The 16,769-nt window shown below is 31.3% G+C and overlaps 1 protein-coding gene across 25 annotated transcripts in view; it reads left to right on the top strand.

Moving 5' to 3' along the window:
• Positions 1-16,769, top strand: part of LOC105193379 (CUGBP Elav-like family member 2) — a 688,840-nt gene that overhangs the window by 660,739 nt on the left and 11,332 nt on the right. For 14 of the 25 annotated variants that reach the window (XR_005574991.1, XR_005574990.1, XM_039450395.1 and 11 more), the window contains 9 exons: positions 3,326-3,531; positions 7,089-7,217; positions 7,758-8,034; positions 9,566-9,658; positions 12,449-12,490; positions 13,335-13,364; positions 15,211-15,333; positions 15,463-15,510; positions 16,536-16,766. Coding sequence is in view for 23 of the 25 variants with exons in the window: in XM_039450395.1 (XP_039306329.1) it covers positions 3,326-3,531; positions 7,089-7,217; positions 7,758-8,034; positions 9,566-9,658; positions 12,449-12,490; positions 13,335-13,364; positions 15,211-15,333; positions 15,463-15,510; positions 16,536-16,766 (1,179 nt within the window). In the remaining 2 variants the exon portion in view is untranslated. Of the gene's footprint in view, positions 1-3,325; positions 3,532-7,088; positions 7,218-7,757; positions 8,035-9,565; positions 9,659-12,448; positions 12,491-13,334; positions 13,698-15,210; positions 15,334-15,462; positions 15,511-16,535; positions 16,767-16,769 lie in introns of those variants that run through there. The other 11 variants (XM_026134920.2, XM_026134919.2, XM_039450438.1 and 8 more) reach the window with 11 other exon arrangements.

A 16,769-nucleotide genomic window follows, 5' to 3' on the forward strand; every position in this document is an offset into this window, starting at 1 on the left:
TAATAAACATTCCGCGAAAGCCGCAGTTTCGCTGGAACGCAGGAGGGGTCGAGGAAGGGAGGAGAATTTGTCTTCCGCCCCCCAGCCGGCTGCCTTTTTACACCGTATTTTTCCCGCGAAGAGAAAGGGCTTAAAATTTTCATTCGATTTCCGCGGGAAATCCGATCCGTCGTTGGCAACCGCGGGTATCCGGTCGCTAGGGGCTGCGAAATTAATTAAATCGTTAACTGCGGACGAGTTTGCCGTAGTCTGGACCGATATATCCGTTCTCCTCGTCCTTTCTACTCGTCTCTTCCCCGCGGCACGGATCAACCTCCGGGTGAACTCCCTTGATCCTCAGATCTCAGTATATTTTTTTGCTATTTTCTTTTTTCAAACGTTTCGGCTCAATCCCTTAAATACGACTCGTTAAACGCAAAGAGGATCATTGTCGCAGGGAGTTTTTATTCGGAGTTGGGTTGAATTGAGGCAGGAGGCAAATTTTTCAAGCGGAAGATTTTGCTTTAAGATTTACAATTGCTCAAAAACCAATGTCGCAATGACAGCATTATTATCACAAAATAATGTCAAAACGGTTCGGGATAATTGATATGTAAAACGCTGACTTATAACTTTTATTAATATAAAAATTTGTCATAAAAATGCATTATTATTATTGTTATTGTATAAATGTAATAATGAATTTCAAAGCTTTGTATTTTATTTTATTACATTTATACGATTTATAATATACATATATATAATACAAGAATTTGTTACTAAAATAAATTATTATTATTATTGTCTAAATGTAATAATGTATTTCAAAGCGAGATATTCTGTATTATCAGTATGTTTTATACAGTAAGCATTTGTTATACAGTAAGCATTATAAAATGCAGTCATAGCATTATTTATCAGCATAATTATTTGCACACAAAGCGTATTGGTGATTTCCGGAAACACGATCACGCACGCAATCGAATCGTTTGAATTTGATATCAACTTCTACGGATACATTGCACGCACTATAAATCGATGTATGCTCGATTTCAATTCGCGCTAGTATGGCTGCGCATAGCTTGAAACGGAGCATCGTGTTCCTTTGATATCGCGCGAATTGGATTGCAACATTTGACAGCGAGCCGCAATTTTCACATATTAATCCTCATCATGTTTAGCCCTCTTGTTGGCCAATGAATTTGCATAGTTCGATAATAATATAATATTAATATATTAGTTGGTATTATTAGGGAGTACGGAAATATTAATTAATGTGATACTAATCGCGGTTGCCTAATATTATACTTGTGCAGCATTTATGAATAGTCAAAAACTAGATTAAAAATAAGTACTCAGATACGGTGATACGAATCTTTGTTGTAAAAAAATATAATCGTATATATCGGCAGATCGACACGTTGCTATCACGTAAATTTTATAAATACCAATTTATAATGCCTATTCGTATATTATTGATAATATTAAATTATTTAGCACGTTTGTAGTTTTCCTAAAACTGTTTTATGCATATTTTTCTCTTGTATATTTTCCTTGTAGTAGTATTAAACTAATAAAATCGCTGTACAGCGTAAACCAGTACACTTCTCCGTGAGAATAGACAATAACTACGAAATCTTCAATTATAATGCTGCAAGATGTTTATGAATTTTTTACATTTTTTTTAATGCTTTAAGGTAGGAAAAATCCAAGTATAATATCAGAGGATTCAATTCTAGTCTTTTAATTTTATAGACCTATGTCAGTTTTAGGACTCGATTTCTCATACGCTTTTTTGAGTTACGTTGCGAAAATATTATTTTATTGCAAAATACACAACAGTATTGCGAAAGCTGCTATATTGTCTCATAAAAGACACTTGCTTGTTTGTATTTATGTTTCTATTTTTACTTTTTTTTAAGAAATATCCAAGAACAATGTGGTATGTCGATATTGGGGGACTTTTTTCTAAGGTACACTCTATTAACTTATAGTTTTGGGGATCAAACTCTCCAATAACAGATAAAAAAAATTTATATGGTCTGACTTTGTATAAGAATAAAACCTATATTGTAATACGCCATAATTTTATATATTGTACAATGCAAAATTTTGTTGTTTCGATTTTCTTAATGCGCGCCACGTATTTCACAGAGATAAGCGCGGGGCATTAACACCGAGAAGATTCACAGGAAAATTGAATACGCGTGACAGGGATGAGAGAAACGAGGATAGACTCGAGAGTTATATCCGAGTATTTTGCCTAGTCTATCCCCCGCGACGCCGAATTTACATAAGCGGCTTTTCTCTGGGCGAAGCTTTTCTCTCGGTCCTAAACAAATATTGACCAGGTCGCCTCCTCCAATGGTCTGCACCGTCGTCAAATGGCCCATAGCTAGCCACCGTTCGTATTATCCATAAACGCTTATTAAACGGTGGACGAGATGGGAAATCATGATGTCACTTGCAACCTCGGTTCGAGATGCCATGAGTCAAAATTTAAGAACAACGTTATAGAATACAAAATACTCGTTTTTTTTTTTTATTAATTGATGCTGTTACTCGCAGCCAAGAATATTAGATGGCAATTGTTAAGCTTTAATCTACAGAATGTTAATCCTTCGTTCATAGAATACGTCATGAATGATAGTTGATCATGAATGCCGTTTATAAAAGTTTTAACAAGTTCACTGACAAGTTCAGATAACCAGAGAACTTGCTACAAAGAATAGGAAAATAGTTTTACGTAACGGTTGGTAAAGAAATTTTTTTCATATTCAATAATTCTAATTCTTTCGACGTTACGCAAACTCCATTACCATTAATGGCGTATGTAAAATAGCGAAAGCTATTTATGAAATAATCGATACTAATACTGATTGTCATAATCATCATAAACTTAAAAGTAGAGAGAAGAAATAGAGAGAAGACTATATTGTTTAAATCATCTCTGATAATTAAAAAAATATATGCATCTATAAAAACATCAATTAAATCGGAATATCTTGTTGTAAGAAGCGCATTAAGAATGAGTAATGCACTTAATTAATCCACTCAGTTCCACGTAATATCACGCGTTTGTGCTGATGACTATAGCTATAGTTAACCATCGATTGTATTACATGATTAGTCAGCCAGATACGTTTCTTACTGACTAATTATATGATTATACGCGAGGATGAATAACCACATATTATCCTTAAGGCGATTGTTTTCCTGTGCTAATATTGAATTACTAAGATTGCATATGTTACTAATTAAATGACGTATATTCATTTTTCACACGATAATGATGCGGCACCACACGAACGGTGACTAATGAAAGTTTTATATTTTATTATTACAGAGCGCAAGCTGTTTGTTGGCATGCTATCGAAAAAATTCACGGAAAACGACGTTAGAAACATGTTTAGCGCTTACGGAATGATTGAGGAATGCTCGGTGCTGAGGGATAGTACCGGGAAAAGTAAAGCCTGTGCCTTCGTTACTTTCGCTAGTAAGCAGTACGCGATCAATGCCATCAAAGCTCTGCATCATTCCCAGACAATGGAGGTAAGTACAATTATAAAGTAGTACTTCATATAATGTGCACAGTATTTTAGATCGCATATCTCAAATTTGAAAATTATTCAAGGTAATATTTTTTGCAATAAATTTTTCCGAAATGGAAGATCTCAAAGATGCTAGTTATAATCAATAATATTAAATTGATTGTCAATTTAACTCTGTGATATTATTTTTCTAAATACATACAGACGAAATCCTAATATGACCGGGAAGTATATCAACACATTTATATAACAACAATGGCTGTACTGGTCAAAAGCAATTCCTCAAATCGTGCGCCACATTTTTGCCAGACTTAAAACATAGTTTTTAAGAAGAAATCAAAAATGTAATATTACCTGAAAATTAAATTGTCAATCAATTGAATAATTTTGTTTACACACATTTCTACGACTCTTTACCCTGACAACTGTATAAAGAAATTTATTGTGAAAAATATTACTTCGACCAGAGTTTGAACATGGGTCCCCCGATATTTCGTGCGGGTGTCTTTAGCCAATTTGATCACCGAGGCACTTTCATCTGATTCAATTTAAAAGCTTGAAACCGAAAGTAACGAAATACACAGTTCAAAAGAATTAAAAATTGTATGTAAAATCAAATAGGAAACATTATTTCAGTACTAACAATAAGATCTTACTAGGACCATATTATTAGTTTCTTTCTAATTTTAATTATATTATATACAAATTGCGATCTTGGTTTTAATGTTAATTATTTAAAAATTGTTATTGTAAAATAAAAATTTATTTGTAATTGTATATTAATCTTAAAGTGATTGGAATTATTAGTTCTTTAGTAATTATTGTTCCTAATTTTGAATAGAAAGTTATGAATTTTACATAATTAATGTAATTTAATCTGTCAGAGTATTAAAGTTATTAATCTTGATGTTAGAAATTCTCCCAAATCGGAAGTTTTGCGCGTAAAGTACGGTAACTGCTGTTCAAATTATTAGTAGTTTGCTACAACTTTAACAGCTTTACTACAACATCTCGATTAATAATTGCAAAATGTCATCTGATATTCTATGTCTAATAATAAATTGAGCAACATCAATTGAGGAATACAATGACAACTTACAGAAATAATTGGCAACTTTTATAAGAACGATACATTTTATTCACTCATTTGCTTCTTTAACCACGTACCCAGTTTTTCGATCTATAGTTTAATGATGAATTCTGCCTTTCATCCTTCCGCCATTAACCTTTTTGCATCTACGTTTTCTGCAATTAACTGAAGAGTAATAATGAAAATTTAGTTGCTTGTGGAAATAATGAGCAGTCCAATGAGGACATGCAATCTGCTCTCATATTTATGTCGCAAGAAAGAACTGGGTCGCGCGAGGACTCTGATCTTTTAAGCGGAGAAACTGTCGTGAAGACTGGCAGATGACGACACAAAGCGGGTCGCATACAAAGTCTTCGTAGATCGTTTCTTTTTGTGGCAATTCAACCGAGTCGTCGGATGTATTGGCTCGATGCCACTGTCATCCGAAACATCCGTGTGCATCTACAATCCGACTAGTCACCTCGGTGAAATATACCGATTTAACTCGGGGTAACTAAAGCCGAGCGAAAGAGTAAAGACGACCGAACTAGTCGACACCTTGGCGATTCAAAGCTCGCCAAGACTTTTCAATCTTCCCTTCTCTCGTTCCCTCATACTCCTCAGCAACCAAAGCTTTTAGAAATGCTCAAATCGGTATGAATAGATAATTACCGAACCTCGCAGCATCGTTAGAAAATAATAAAATAAATTACGCAATAATGTCAATTTATATTTTAAAAAAATATTGATTAAATTAAATCAAGTAAGAAGAATATTATATCTTTTTATTAATCACTACAAGAATTTCTTTTGGCAAAGAAATAACAGATTCTGCAGTAATTTGTGATTTTTCAAAAAATTTAAAAATATTTTGTAGACTGGTACTTTTTTAAATGTTGTAGAATGATTTGATCTTTAATATTATGTTTCATTTATTTTTAATGTAATATATTATTTTATTGTGTTATCATATTTATTTTGTGCATTTTTTATTCTACAGATATACATTTGATACATAAATTTATTTTGAATTCTAAAGTGAAAGCTAAATTTCTTCCTTATTTTTCTTTACTTAAGTATTTAAATATCTTATTAATCTATATACTAATTTATTATTTAAATATTTAATTAAATAATCAAGCTCTTTTTCCATAATACTAACAATACCGTTTCATGGTATTCGTTTGCTAAACATATAATTTTGTTTTATTAATATAAGACTCATTAATGCTTAACAACCTCGTTAACCACTTTACGACATGTGTATATCTGGTGACGCCTATGTAACGTACTATTTCGAATGGTAAAAGTGAGTTGTGCCAAGGTATGCGGGCACGACGGCAATTCCACTTTAATATCACGAATATTTCCGGCTGCAGGTTCTTCGAACTTGCTCATTCGTCGCTACCGGTGCAACCAACGCACCGATTTCGCGTCTCCAATTGCAGGCGCATTGTGCATGGTACATCGACCTCGCGATTCGTGTGTATATCGTGTCGCATCTCGTCGAATGAGTTTCTCTTTCCACTAATGTAATGCTCGATCGCCGGCAAACCCGTTCTCACGCCAATGTTGAACTTGGACTTGAACCAATAATGTACGCCGGATTCAGGTGTAACACGATGCTCGATACGAAGTATAGCAAACGTTCTGAATTAACGAGAGAAATGTCAAATTATAGTAAACATTTTTTTCAGGAATTTGGATTGACAGAAAGCAAAACATTATATCAAATAATGACATAATTTAGAGATATGAATATTTCTTAGAATTAAAACAGAAAGGAAATAAAAGAAGTGATTATTTATCCGTTTTCTTTCAAATTACACTTATCGATCACATTAGTTATTAAATTTGCAAAATATTTAATTACTGTTGTAATACGGCAAGATTTATTCTTATAAATCTTACACTTCATTCATGCTTAAATTAATAACAATACAGGATTTTAAACCCCTCTATTTTTATAAATGGTAGGTATACATCATTCTTGTGTGGTGATCGCGGCATAAGAATTGCGCATCTGTTTTATGTGCCAAAGATCCCGATTCAAATTCACCCAAGACATATTAGATTTTTAATTAATCATCTTTCGAATGGCAATGACAAATCACCTTCATTAAGACAGTCACTATAGAACGTGTATGAACATGCATCAAAAGAAAAGGGTGCCCTCTCAAAAAAAAATTTCTAATAATAAGATTAAAATATTCTGGAGTATTTAATCTTCTTGTAATCTTATGTAATATAAAAATATTTTACATAAAGTTGCAATAATGAACTTCAGAATATTTTTAGTCTTATCAAGAATATCTTTAGTTTTATTAGAAATCCTCTCTGAGAGGATTCGTGCGCTCATTTATATTTTTTTTGTCGATGACTTCTGCTTCGAGATCTTAATTGTGATGTTAATCAACGTTTTTTTACATTTCTCATATTTTACATGTCGTTAACAATTGCACGATGTCAATGCGTGGTACAATTTTCAGGGCTGTTCGTCTCCATTAGTTGTAAAATTCGCCGACACGCAAAAGGAAAAGGACCAGAAGAGAATGCAGCAACTCCAGACGAATCTCTGGAACATCGCGGGAGTCAACATCACACCGCATTACATAGCCGTACGTGTACTTAATATTTTATAATAAAAGCTCTTTGGTCGATATCAAAGATTCCATTTGCATCGAGAATGAGAACTCTTAATGGCTCTATCGTTTGAGCGTCTTACATTCGTATACATTATCTCTCCTTTGTGACTTCCTACATAGCAATCTCAATTTTATTATGCAAAATATATCTAAAAAAAGAGCACGATGTTTTTGAAGAACAAGATCCGTACTCTCCGGACACGTATGTACAGCGGTCACCAAAGCTTTGTTTCTATTGAACGTTTCATGAAATTTGCATAAAGCTTTGCAAGCGTATCCTTTATCAAATTTACGGTTGATTCTTTAGCAGAAATTTGATGAAAAGCATGATTAAAGATCTAAAAGTATTTAAATTTTAAAAATAAACTTTTATATTAAATATTTAAATTAATTTATGATTTTTGGCAAATTTAAGATAAAATATTCTCGGTTGTATAGAAATTGCGAAACAGATTACGACGAATTTATGAGATGCAACAGCGCGATGATGATTGTTCACGTTCGTACTTGTAGAACGACGCGCATACGCTGGCGCCTGCATCGTTGCAGCTTCTGCAGCAATTGCAAGCGACGACGAGTGCTGCGACTCCGGTCGCCGCGAACGCTGGAGCGGCGAATGCACTGTCGAATGTGCAGCATCAGTTACTGTTGCAACAACACCTCGGCCTTGGTGCGGCAACACCTGCACACGCGGCACCCCCTGCTGTGCCTAGTCCAGCAGAAATCAACCCCGCAAATCTGCAAAGCCTAGCTACCCTCGCGTCCCTCAGCAACACCGCTGGTGAGTATGGTTAGTGTCGATTATTTATTTTTTATTTTCGCTTATTTATGCTTACTTAATTTACGCTTTTTGTTGATGATTTATTAAATTGAAATTAATTGGAATCGCTTGAAATTAAATCTTCTAAATATTGATTATGTTGGACTATTACATATATAAATTAATACAAGAGAATTTTTTATGATATACGTGCATCTGTTGTCCATCGCACCAGCATTATTTTAGTATCATCCAAAAGTTTTATAGAACTTGTGTAAAAACTTATTAGTACATAAAATTCACGAATATTGAAATTGATAAATAATTGTTATATATTTTTAGCAGGTTTGTGAGTAAGTATGATAACAAATAACGATATTTTTTAACCTTTTTTTATTCTAAATTTAAGATTAAGATTAAAAGAATAAAACTTTGTGAAACGTTACTTTTTGACATTTAAGAAAGTTGATAATATCGTTTATTTTTGTTCTTTTGTTACTCATTACTTTTTATTTATGTATTTGATACAGACGTGGATTTTTATTTTTAATGAAAGAGATTCTTTGTAGTATCTTATAATATGTATCCAGTCGCCAATTTCGTACATTTACATTTATATCATATATTGCGTCAGTTCTTTTACATTTCTAATATTAGTATTACTGACGTATGCAATCTTTATTTGTCTTAAATGTGTAAGTTTAACTTCGTCGCGTCACCTTTTGACCCCCTTGAACGCTATACTAGTGTTCCAGTATGAAGACCTATTTTCGCAAACAAGTTTAAAAATATGTCAATGTGCACCATTATTCTTATGTAAAGTACCATAGAATATGATCGATCCGGTTTGGCTAGCAAAATGAGATTTTATCCGTTTCTTCGCTAAAATTACTTCGTCCGCGCAGTCATATCGGTGTCAGAATAAATTATATTATTTCGCGCTTACGTTCTCCAACTTCCACCGAGTACGATCACGTCCCATGGGTCGTATCTTTTCGAAAGTTATAACGAAACGTCCTGCACCAGCTTACCAGGCAATAATAAAATTCTATGTTTAATGGGATCGGAAAGGATACCAGTATGATATACATACCTATACAAGTCTATCATTAACTTCTCTCTGACACATGTGTTTACCATTTATTGCTGCGGAACGCATGGTCATTCGATGACATTTCAGTGTCACGCAATGAGTTCACCTATACACGAATTAAGAGTGATGTGTAGTCTACTTTCAATATGTCAAAAGCTTAAAGCTTAAATTAAATAAAATATTCCGCAAGATATTTAAAATTTTTAAATTTAACAGTATTTTAAATAATGATTCAAATATTAATATTTTTATTGCAAAAAAAGACCATTGAAAGAAGGAATAATGCTTCTATATGCTATTAAGTTATTTTAGATTAAGCAAAATTTGATTTAATTTCAGATTAAACAAAATTTGATTTAAGCTTTTTTCATCAACTGTTAAATGGCACGCTATATTCATCATCGTGGTGCATAAATCTAAAGCATTGAGGCTCTCCTCTACAATAAATTCTGATGCATTATGTTGCAGCGAACGCGGGCGTGTCGCCAATGAGTATGCAGAACCTCGTCACTCTGGCAGCTATGACCGGCGGAAACGGCAATCTCCAGGTGTCGCCAAACAGTGAGTAGAGAATATTTTGCGAGACGTATAATCAGAGAATGTACATTATCATACATTAATGTGCAGCTGTAGGTTCCGTGCGGAACCGTCCGGTGCTTCGAATTATATGCATAACTTTGGACCACATTATATTGTCCTCCTACCAATTGTACAAAACACCTGTATGCTTATGCATCACGTATGTTACTTGCGGTAGACGGTAAATCCGCTTGAGCGTAGTCGGAGTTTAATGATTGCATGCGTTGTTAAAGTTCCAGGCGAACGGGTGAACTGTCCAACCTTTTGTAGGTATGCATAGTAAAGCGGCCAAAGTCGTGCCGCGATTACAATGGCAGTAATAATGCGACAACGTGTTTATACATATCTTTGCAAACTGTATTAACGGTCTTTAATAACGTAATGACGGTACAATGAGAGCAAAATGTTCTAGAATAATCGCACGATTATTATAAATAGTATTTCCTTGAAATCAGTTGGGAGAAAAACATGTTCTACTTATTTTCAAGTCGTATTACGTTTTGAAAAACAAGATATATTGAAATTGTAATATTTATTGGATACGTAAATTAACTAAATTAATTAAACAATGTTGCAAATAACATTTTAATAAGATATTTGGTAAAATTACTGTTAGAATAATTTTGCAAGTTATTATATCATAAGTATCATTTCAATATCATTTCAATCATTTTTAAATTAACCATTAGAAGATTCCGACCATTTTTTTTAAACTTATCACTTTTAATTATATATTTATTTAAAAAAAATGCTATATGTTAAATTTAATCATTACTTAAAAATAAACAAGCTAAATACGAATTTATAAATCTGACACATGTGATACGTTGTTGAAATATAATGCAGCAAACAAGCTTTAACTTATAATAATTTTATAAATAATTATTGTATACTATTTTATAATATTGTATTATACTAAAAAATTATTGTAAATTAAATAGTTAAAGTTGGACTCTTTCTGCAACGTATTGTGTCTATAAAAAAATATATGTAACTCAATTTGACAAATAATTTTGAATTAAAAATTATTGTGAATATATATATATATATATATATATATATATATTTACATATTTTAATAAATATATCAAACTTAATATAAACTCCATAAATTTTTTTTGTACATTAAAATTATTTATTGTTACATTAAATTAAAAAATATTCAAGTTTGGCTATTTTTTTCCATTTATAAATTCGATGATTAAATTTAAATTAAGAAAGATTAATCATGTAATGTAATGATTAAATGACTAAAGCAAAATATTAAATAAAATGTATCGAAATTTTAGTAACCTCTGTATCTTCATCATACTGTGTATACACTGAACTGTGTAAATGTACAAAGTCTGCAGGTAAGATGTACATTTCCGTAGCTAATTGCGTAACCACCGCCTCTCACTCGTATCAACAAAACCAACATACCTTCATTATTTTGCATGTTCACGATGCTTCTATAATTTATGTAAAGTCAATAGGAAAGTAAGTCAAGTATGCGGATTGCTTCATTGCGTTTTTCACATATAAAGAATTGTGTAAGTACTATTTGCACTGGGAATGAGTTTTTCTAACAGTTATCAACAGAAATAGTAAATTTTAATATCGTAAAATAAAAGATCAGAAATGCAATTATAAGTATTTACTTCAGTAATTTATTTTATATATTTTAGTAATTTATTTTAAATTTAATAATACAATCAAAAATATGAATCGTTTGTGATAAATTTCAAATTATAAAAAAACAAACTACGGATTGGTTCTTTAAAGATATCATAAATTTTATATTAACCCTCCGTGTGCACACGTGAGTTTTAGACATCCGCAACAAAATAACATGCACGTAACTGTAAAACAAGTAAATCTGTTTATCTGGTTTCCCTCTTCAAAAAGAAGTATGTGATAGAAGGGATTCGAAACCCCAGAACCATTACTAAAACCAATATATCATTAAATGCCAAGCATATGTAAAGTCTCGTACGCACATGTCAATCCTACATGTGGTTTCTTTTATAAGTATCAATTTTAATTATTTATGAAAAATGTTGTTTGTGGTTAAAACAACGTCTCCTTAAAAAATTTTGAAAAATTGTGCTTCCCTATTTAGTTATTCCCAGAAAATAGAATATCGAATAACGAAGAGGGATTGTTACTTGCTTTGAAATTTATTAAAATATTCAATAAACAATGTGTATCAAAATAATTATAAAATCATAAAATACAATATAAAGATGTTTTGAAAATTTTTGCAGTTCTTTTCAAATATTTTAAGATAGAGAAAATAGTTGACCTGTAACAAATCTACGTGTTCATTGGGAGAGTTAAATTAGAATATTATTAAAAATTACGATTATATTAATAAATTATTTAATTATACGTATTAGAATATACTTTTTAACTTGTAACTGTTTTTTCTACAATTTATTGCAACTATTATACAACTATAAAATTATTTTTGTAGAATGGCTATTATTACTTTAGCCTCTCTCCTCTCTTACATATAATGAAATTTGCTTATATGTAGATAATATTAAAATATCAAAATATCAAAAGGCAAATATTTTTTGCAGATGTTATTAGCTCGTCTTGTAAACTTGATTCGTCATATTAATTTGATACAAGTGAAATCGTTGACTGCAAATAGTTTAGTGACGAATAAAAATATAATATTGGCATTGTCGGGAAAATTCTGTCAAAGCTTTGTTTCACGTGATTAGTACCATGTACATATTATCGATTCTGCTTTTGCTAATATTGCAAACGTGTTCTGTGTTTCAGCATTAAGCGGCCTGGCGAATTCAACAGCAGGTATGTCGCTATGTACGTGTCGTATTGCCTGGTACAGTATTAACAATTACTAAATTAATTTCGATCATGCAAAAGGGGCCCTAATCCTGTTGATGGTCTGATTTCCCTATTTCGCTTATTTATTAGTGTACGTACACGTGTACCTGTGTGCACGTGTTTACACTTTCCCTTTTTCCCCCTTTCCTTTTCTTCAAATTTCCTCATATTCTCTGATTTCATCTACCTTACAATTTTCATGATAGAAACTCATTTTGTATGATCATACCATAATTAAAGAATCATTTCGAGTTTAAGATATCCATACAATCATTTTGATCGAATTATAATTAACGGCTAATTACGATAAAGAATTAGAATTATATAAAAAGTTTTCAGATATTAAAAATTTTTACCTATCAAAAATTTATTAATAATTTCTTATTTATTTCTTACTAATGATTCCTTTCTTTAGAGCTTACTATAAAATTTTAAATAATGTTTTCAATTTTATGTAAATTTATTAAATAAAATTGAATTAAACGTACACAATTACAAAAAATTAGAACTACGATGCATATTTTATATTGCGTAGAAATTTACATAAGAGCATATTGCATAATATGCTAATAATTTCCAGCAAAAATTATATTCATAATATTTATTTAGTTGTGAGATTTGCATTTATGCTACTATGTAAATTTGTATACAACAATCTTAAGCTAAATGTAGAAATATTTTATTATTTTTATAACACAGTAAACATGTCGTAATATAACGAATGACACTCCAATCGAATATTTTATGATTCTTTTTTTCTTTTATGTGAATATACACGTACACCACAATTTTAACGTTGCGTATTTTTTTTCGTGCGTAGCTGCTCTTCTGGGAAAAACAGGAAACACAGGTGAGATACTCATAAGAAGAGAAATTGTTTGGTTGATTCTTTATCGTGTATTGCAATATATTATATATCTTCCTATCGAATTCCTTTCTTGTCACTTATCCTCTCTATTACATTTGTATATTTCTTTATTATTCTTTGTAATGCATATTCATAATTATTGTTGGCTGTAGATTTCATTATCTCACACAGGTCTCCTTTGCTCTAATCAACGCTATATTTTTGTATATATTATAATGCTCTTGTATCAGTTATAAAAACTCCAAAAGATTTAAAAAATATATCAGATGTCTCAGCCATATTTCTTTATATTTAATATTAAAGCATTGAAGTAATTTGAAATTTGAAAGTTATAGATTTTTATTATGTGTAATTGGAGCTTGTTAATGAAAAAAGATAATAAAATCTTATTTCTTTATTAAGTAAATTTTATTTTTTATTTTAATTCAAGTATTATAAAAATATTCATAAAAATATTTTATATGAAATATTAAAAAAGTTTAAAAACGATCACAAATAGCGTTTAATTCAAATCATTGAGGAAAATTGTACTGATGTCAAATCATTAAATTTTGTAAATTGAAAGATTATACACAGTAATTCTGTGACACCCTGTATATATATATATATATATTATATATTTTATTCACGAATATGAATAGCCGAGCCAATTAGTAATTGATTGGTGCTACACATTGAATTGTAAAAATTTTCACAGATATTGAATTAACACATTAATTGACGAGACCTCGTTGGTGCTTTTAGTACTTTTAGAATGTACTGGTTTTTATTTTCCATCAATCATTAATTGTAGTTTTAACAATATGTATATGATCTAAATTATTGTGTATGTGTATATTTGAGATGTATTGGGAGTGTACGATTCTTACACAAACGCTTATCGCAATTAATGGGTGCACGATTTTCAGTAATAAGAATTTTATCGGCAACAATATTTGCATAATGAAAAAGATGAATAGGATTTTCGTAAAATGCTTATCGCAATTAACCCGGGTATTGGCACGTGATTTTTTAGCATATAAATGATCGTGCATGAAAGTATATTATACTTTTAAATTATTTTTAAATTATTATTAATAATATTTCATTATAGTAAATTACTATCTCAATATCGAGAAAGTGTGACATTGTTCTTATGTTCTAAAATTTAATCTGTTAAAATAATAATTAAATTCCTGTCAAGTAAAATATTTTATATATGTCACATTAAAACGTCTATAATTTTATTTCATGTATATTTCAGCTTTATTTATAATTATATATAACTTTTTTCGTATACAATGTTTTCGTATATTTAAAAAAAATGATTTTAAAGGCATGGACATTTTCCATTGTATTTAAAGAATATAATTATATACATACATATATTAAAAAATATAATTACGATTTACTAATAATTTCAATGAGGTATGGTTATCATAAATTTTGTTATTATATTTATTATTAATAATTATTTCTGATTACAAATTAAAATGTTTAATTATAAATCCAGATTTTTTAAAATTAATTTATATAATCAACGAAGAAAGTCACAAGTTGAAGTCATAAGTTGTCATAAGGAGTAGACTAAATTCTTAAAATAAATTTTATCTTATTTTCTTTTTAAATAAATTTTCTTATGTAAATATCAAGTAGCGATATTTGATAGAATTATAATATTATATTGCATAAGTACATTGCTTTTTGCCTTTAATAATACGTAACAAACTTGACGCGACTGCCGTTATTGCGATGTCGCACATGAGGCATGGCCCAGAAATAATTAGGCTTGGGTATATAAATTTTACTTGAGAATCGATAAAGAGTAACCATAATATTCGTCTTCAAGGGTCTACCGGGGGCAGTCTTAGTCCTGTAACATCTCTCACGCTCAATTCTTTGACGGGAACGCCGTTGAACGGACTTCAGGATTCGCTGAGCAACGCCTATTCCAGCTTACAACAGTACGCAGGTAATTATTTGGCTTGTCAAACAACTTTCGATGTACACAAAACCGTTAAATGCAGTCCACACTGCTTTTCTGAATCCGCGTGAACACGCAAAAAGTTACTTTCTAATAAGTAAACTATGCGTATTAAAGCTCTCATTGGAAAGACGACGGTGACCGTGGAAAAGAAAGAGTTGCATAGTGAGTAATAATGAGTAGATTGCCTGAATATATTTATTTATCTAGATCATCCCTCGTTTTAATGTCGAGTCGTTCATATGGTTGACTTTCGAATTAATCCATTTCTGCGCAGAAGAATTGTCATATGATACTCAAGACAACGATTTAATTGACACTACGATTTTATATACAATATAAAATTAGAGAAATTATCAGAAACAGTACTGATGAATAAAATGGCAATTTTTCCATATGTTTAATGTTAATCGCACATTCAGTGCCAGCTCGAGCCAACGCGCGCGAATTAAAATTATAATATAATTTTATATTTTTCCCATTGGAAAGTGGAACATTATAAAATCAATGCAAACACGCGAAATTGTAAAATTATTAGCCAATTAATTTGCGAGTAAAATAAATTAGCCGCCGAGAGTATCGGAATATGGAAGTGAACCGAATGAATACTTGAAAAAAAAAAAACAGCCGATAGGTTCGCATGTGCCTATTGGAATATCCACGTATCCCAGCACACAAGATACACTCGTGAAAATCGAAGTGGAAATGTGTGTATATTATAGTGCCACGATTGCAAATATTGGAGGGCTTGTAAAGTTGCGTTACGTTTTTAATACTGTATATATTTTGTACATTATTGAATATTTAATTAATTTTTATTTCATTTATAACATGCTTATTTGCTTATATTATTCCGAATTGAGACTGAAGTAGATCAGAGATTTAATCACTTGAGCTTGTTTGGTGTGCCTCTGTAAGCTGGGACGCGCCAATGCATAGAGTTGTATTGATAACTAGAACTAGAATTGTTCGTTATGAAGTGATGTAAATCAAGTTTTGAGAAATAACTAGTCTGTAATTAAGCTAAACTTTAGTCTGATTACAGCTAAAATGATTTAAAAATATGTTGTTATTAGCGTGGCTTTCAACATGGACTTTATATCACTTCGAAAAATATGCGGATTGTATTGCTCGAGATCGATAATACGGCGCGATGATATAGCATCATGAACAACGTATTATAATTTCAGGGTTTCCTGCGTTCACGGCGGCTGCGGCCGCTGCGGCGGCGGCAGCGCAAAAGACGAAGTTCACCAGCACGGACAAGCAAATCGAGGGTCCTGAAGGTTGCAACCTCTTTATCTATCATCTGCCGCAGGAATTCAGCGATACAGACCTCATCTCTACCTTTTTGCCCTTCGGCAACGTCATATCCGCCAAAGTTTTCATAGATAAGCACACGCACATGAGTAAATGCTTCGGTA

The sequence above is a fragment of the Solenopsis invicta genome, chromosome 1 (assembly GCF_016802725.1).
Source record: "Solenopsis invicta isolate M01_SB chromosome 1, UNIL_Sinv_3.0, whole genome shotgun sequence".
NCBI lineage: Eukaryota > Metazoa > Arthropoda > Insecta > Hymenoptera > Formicidae > Solenopsis > Solenopsis invicta.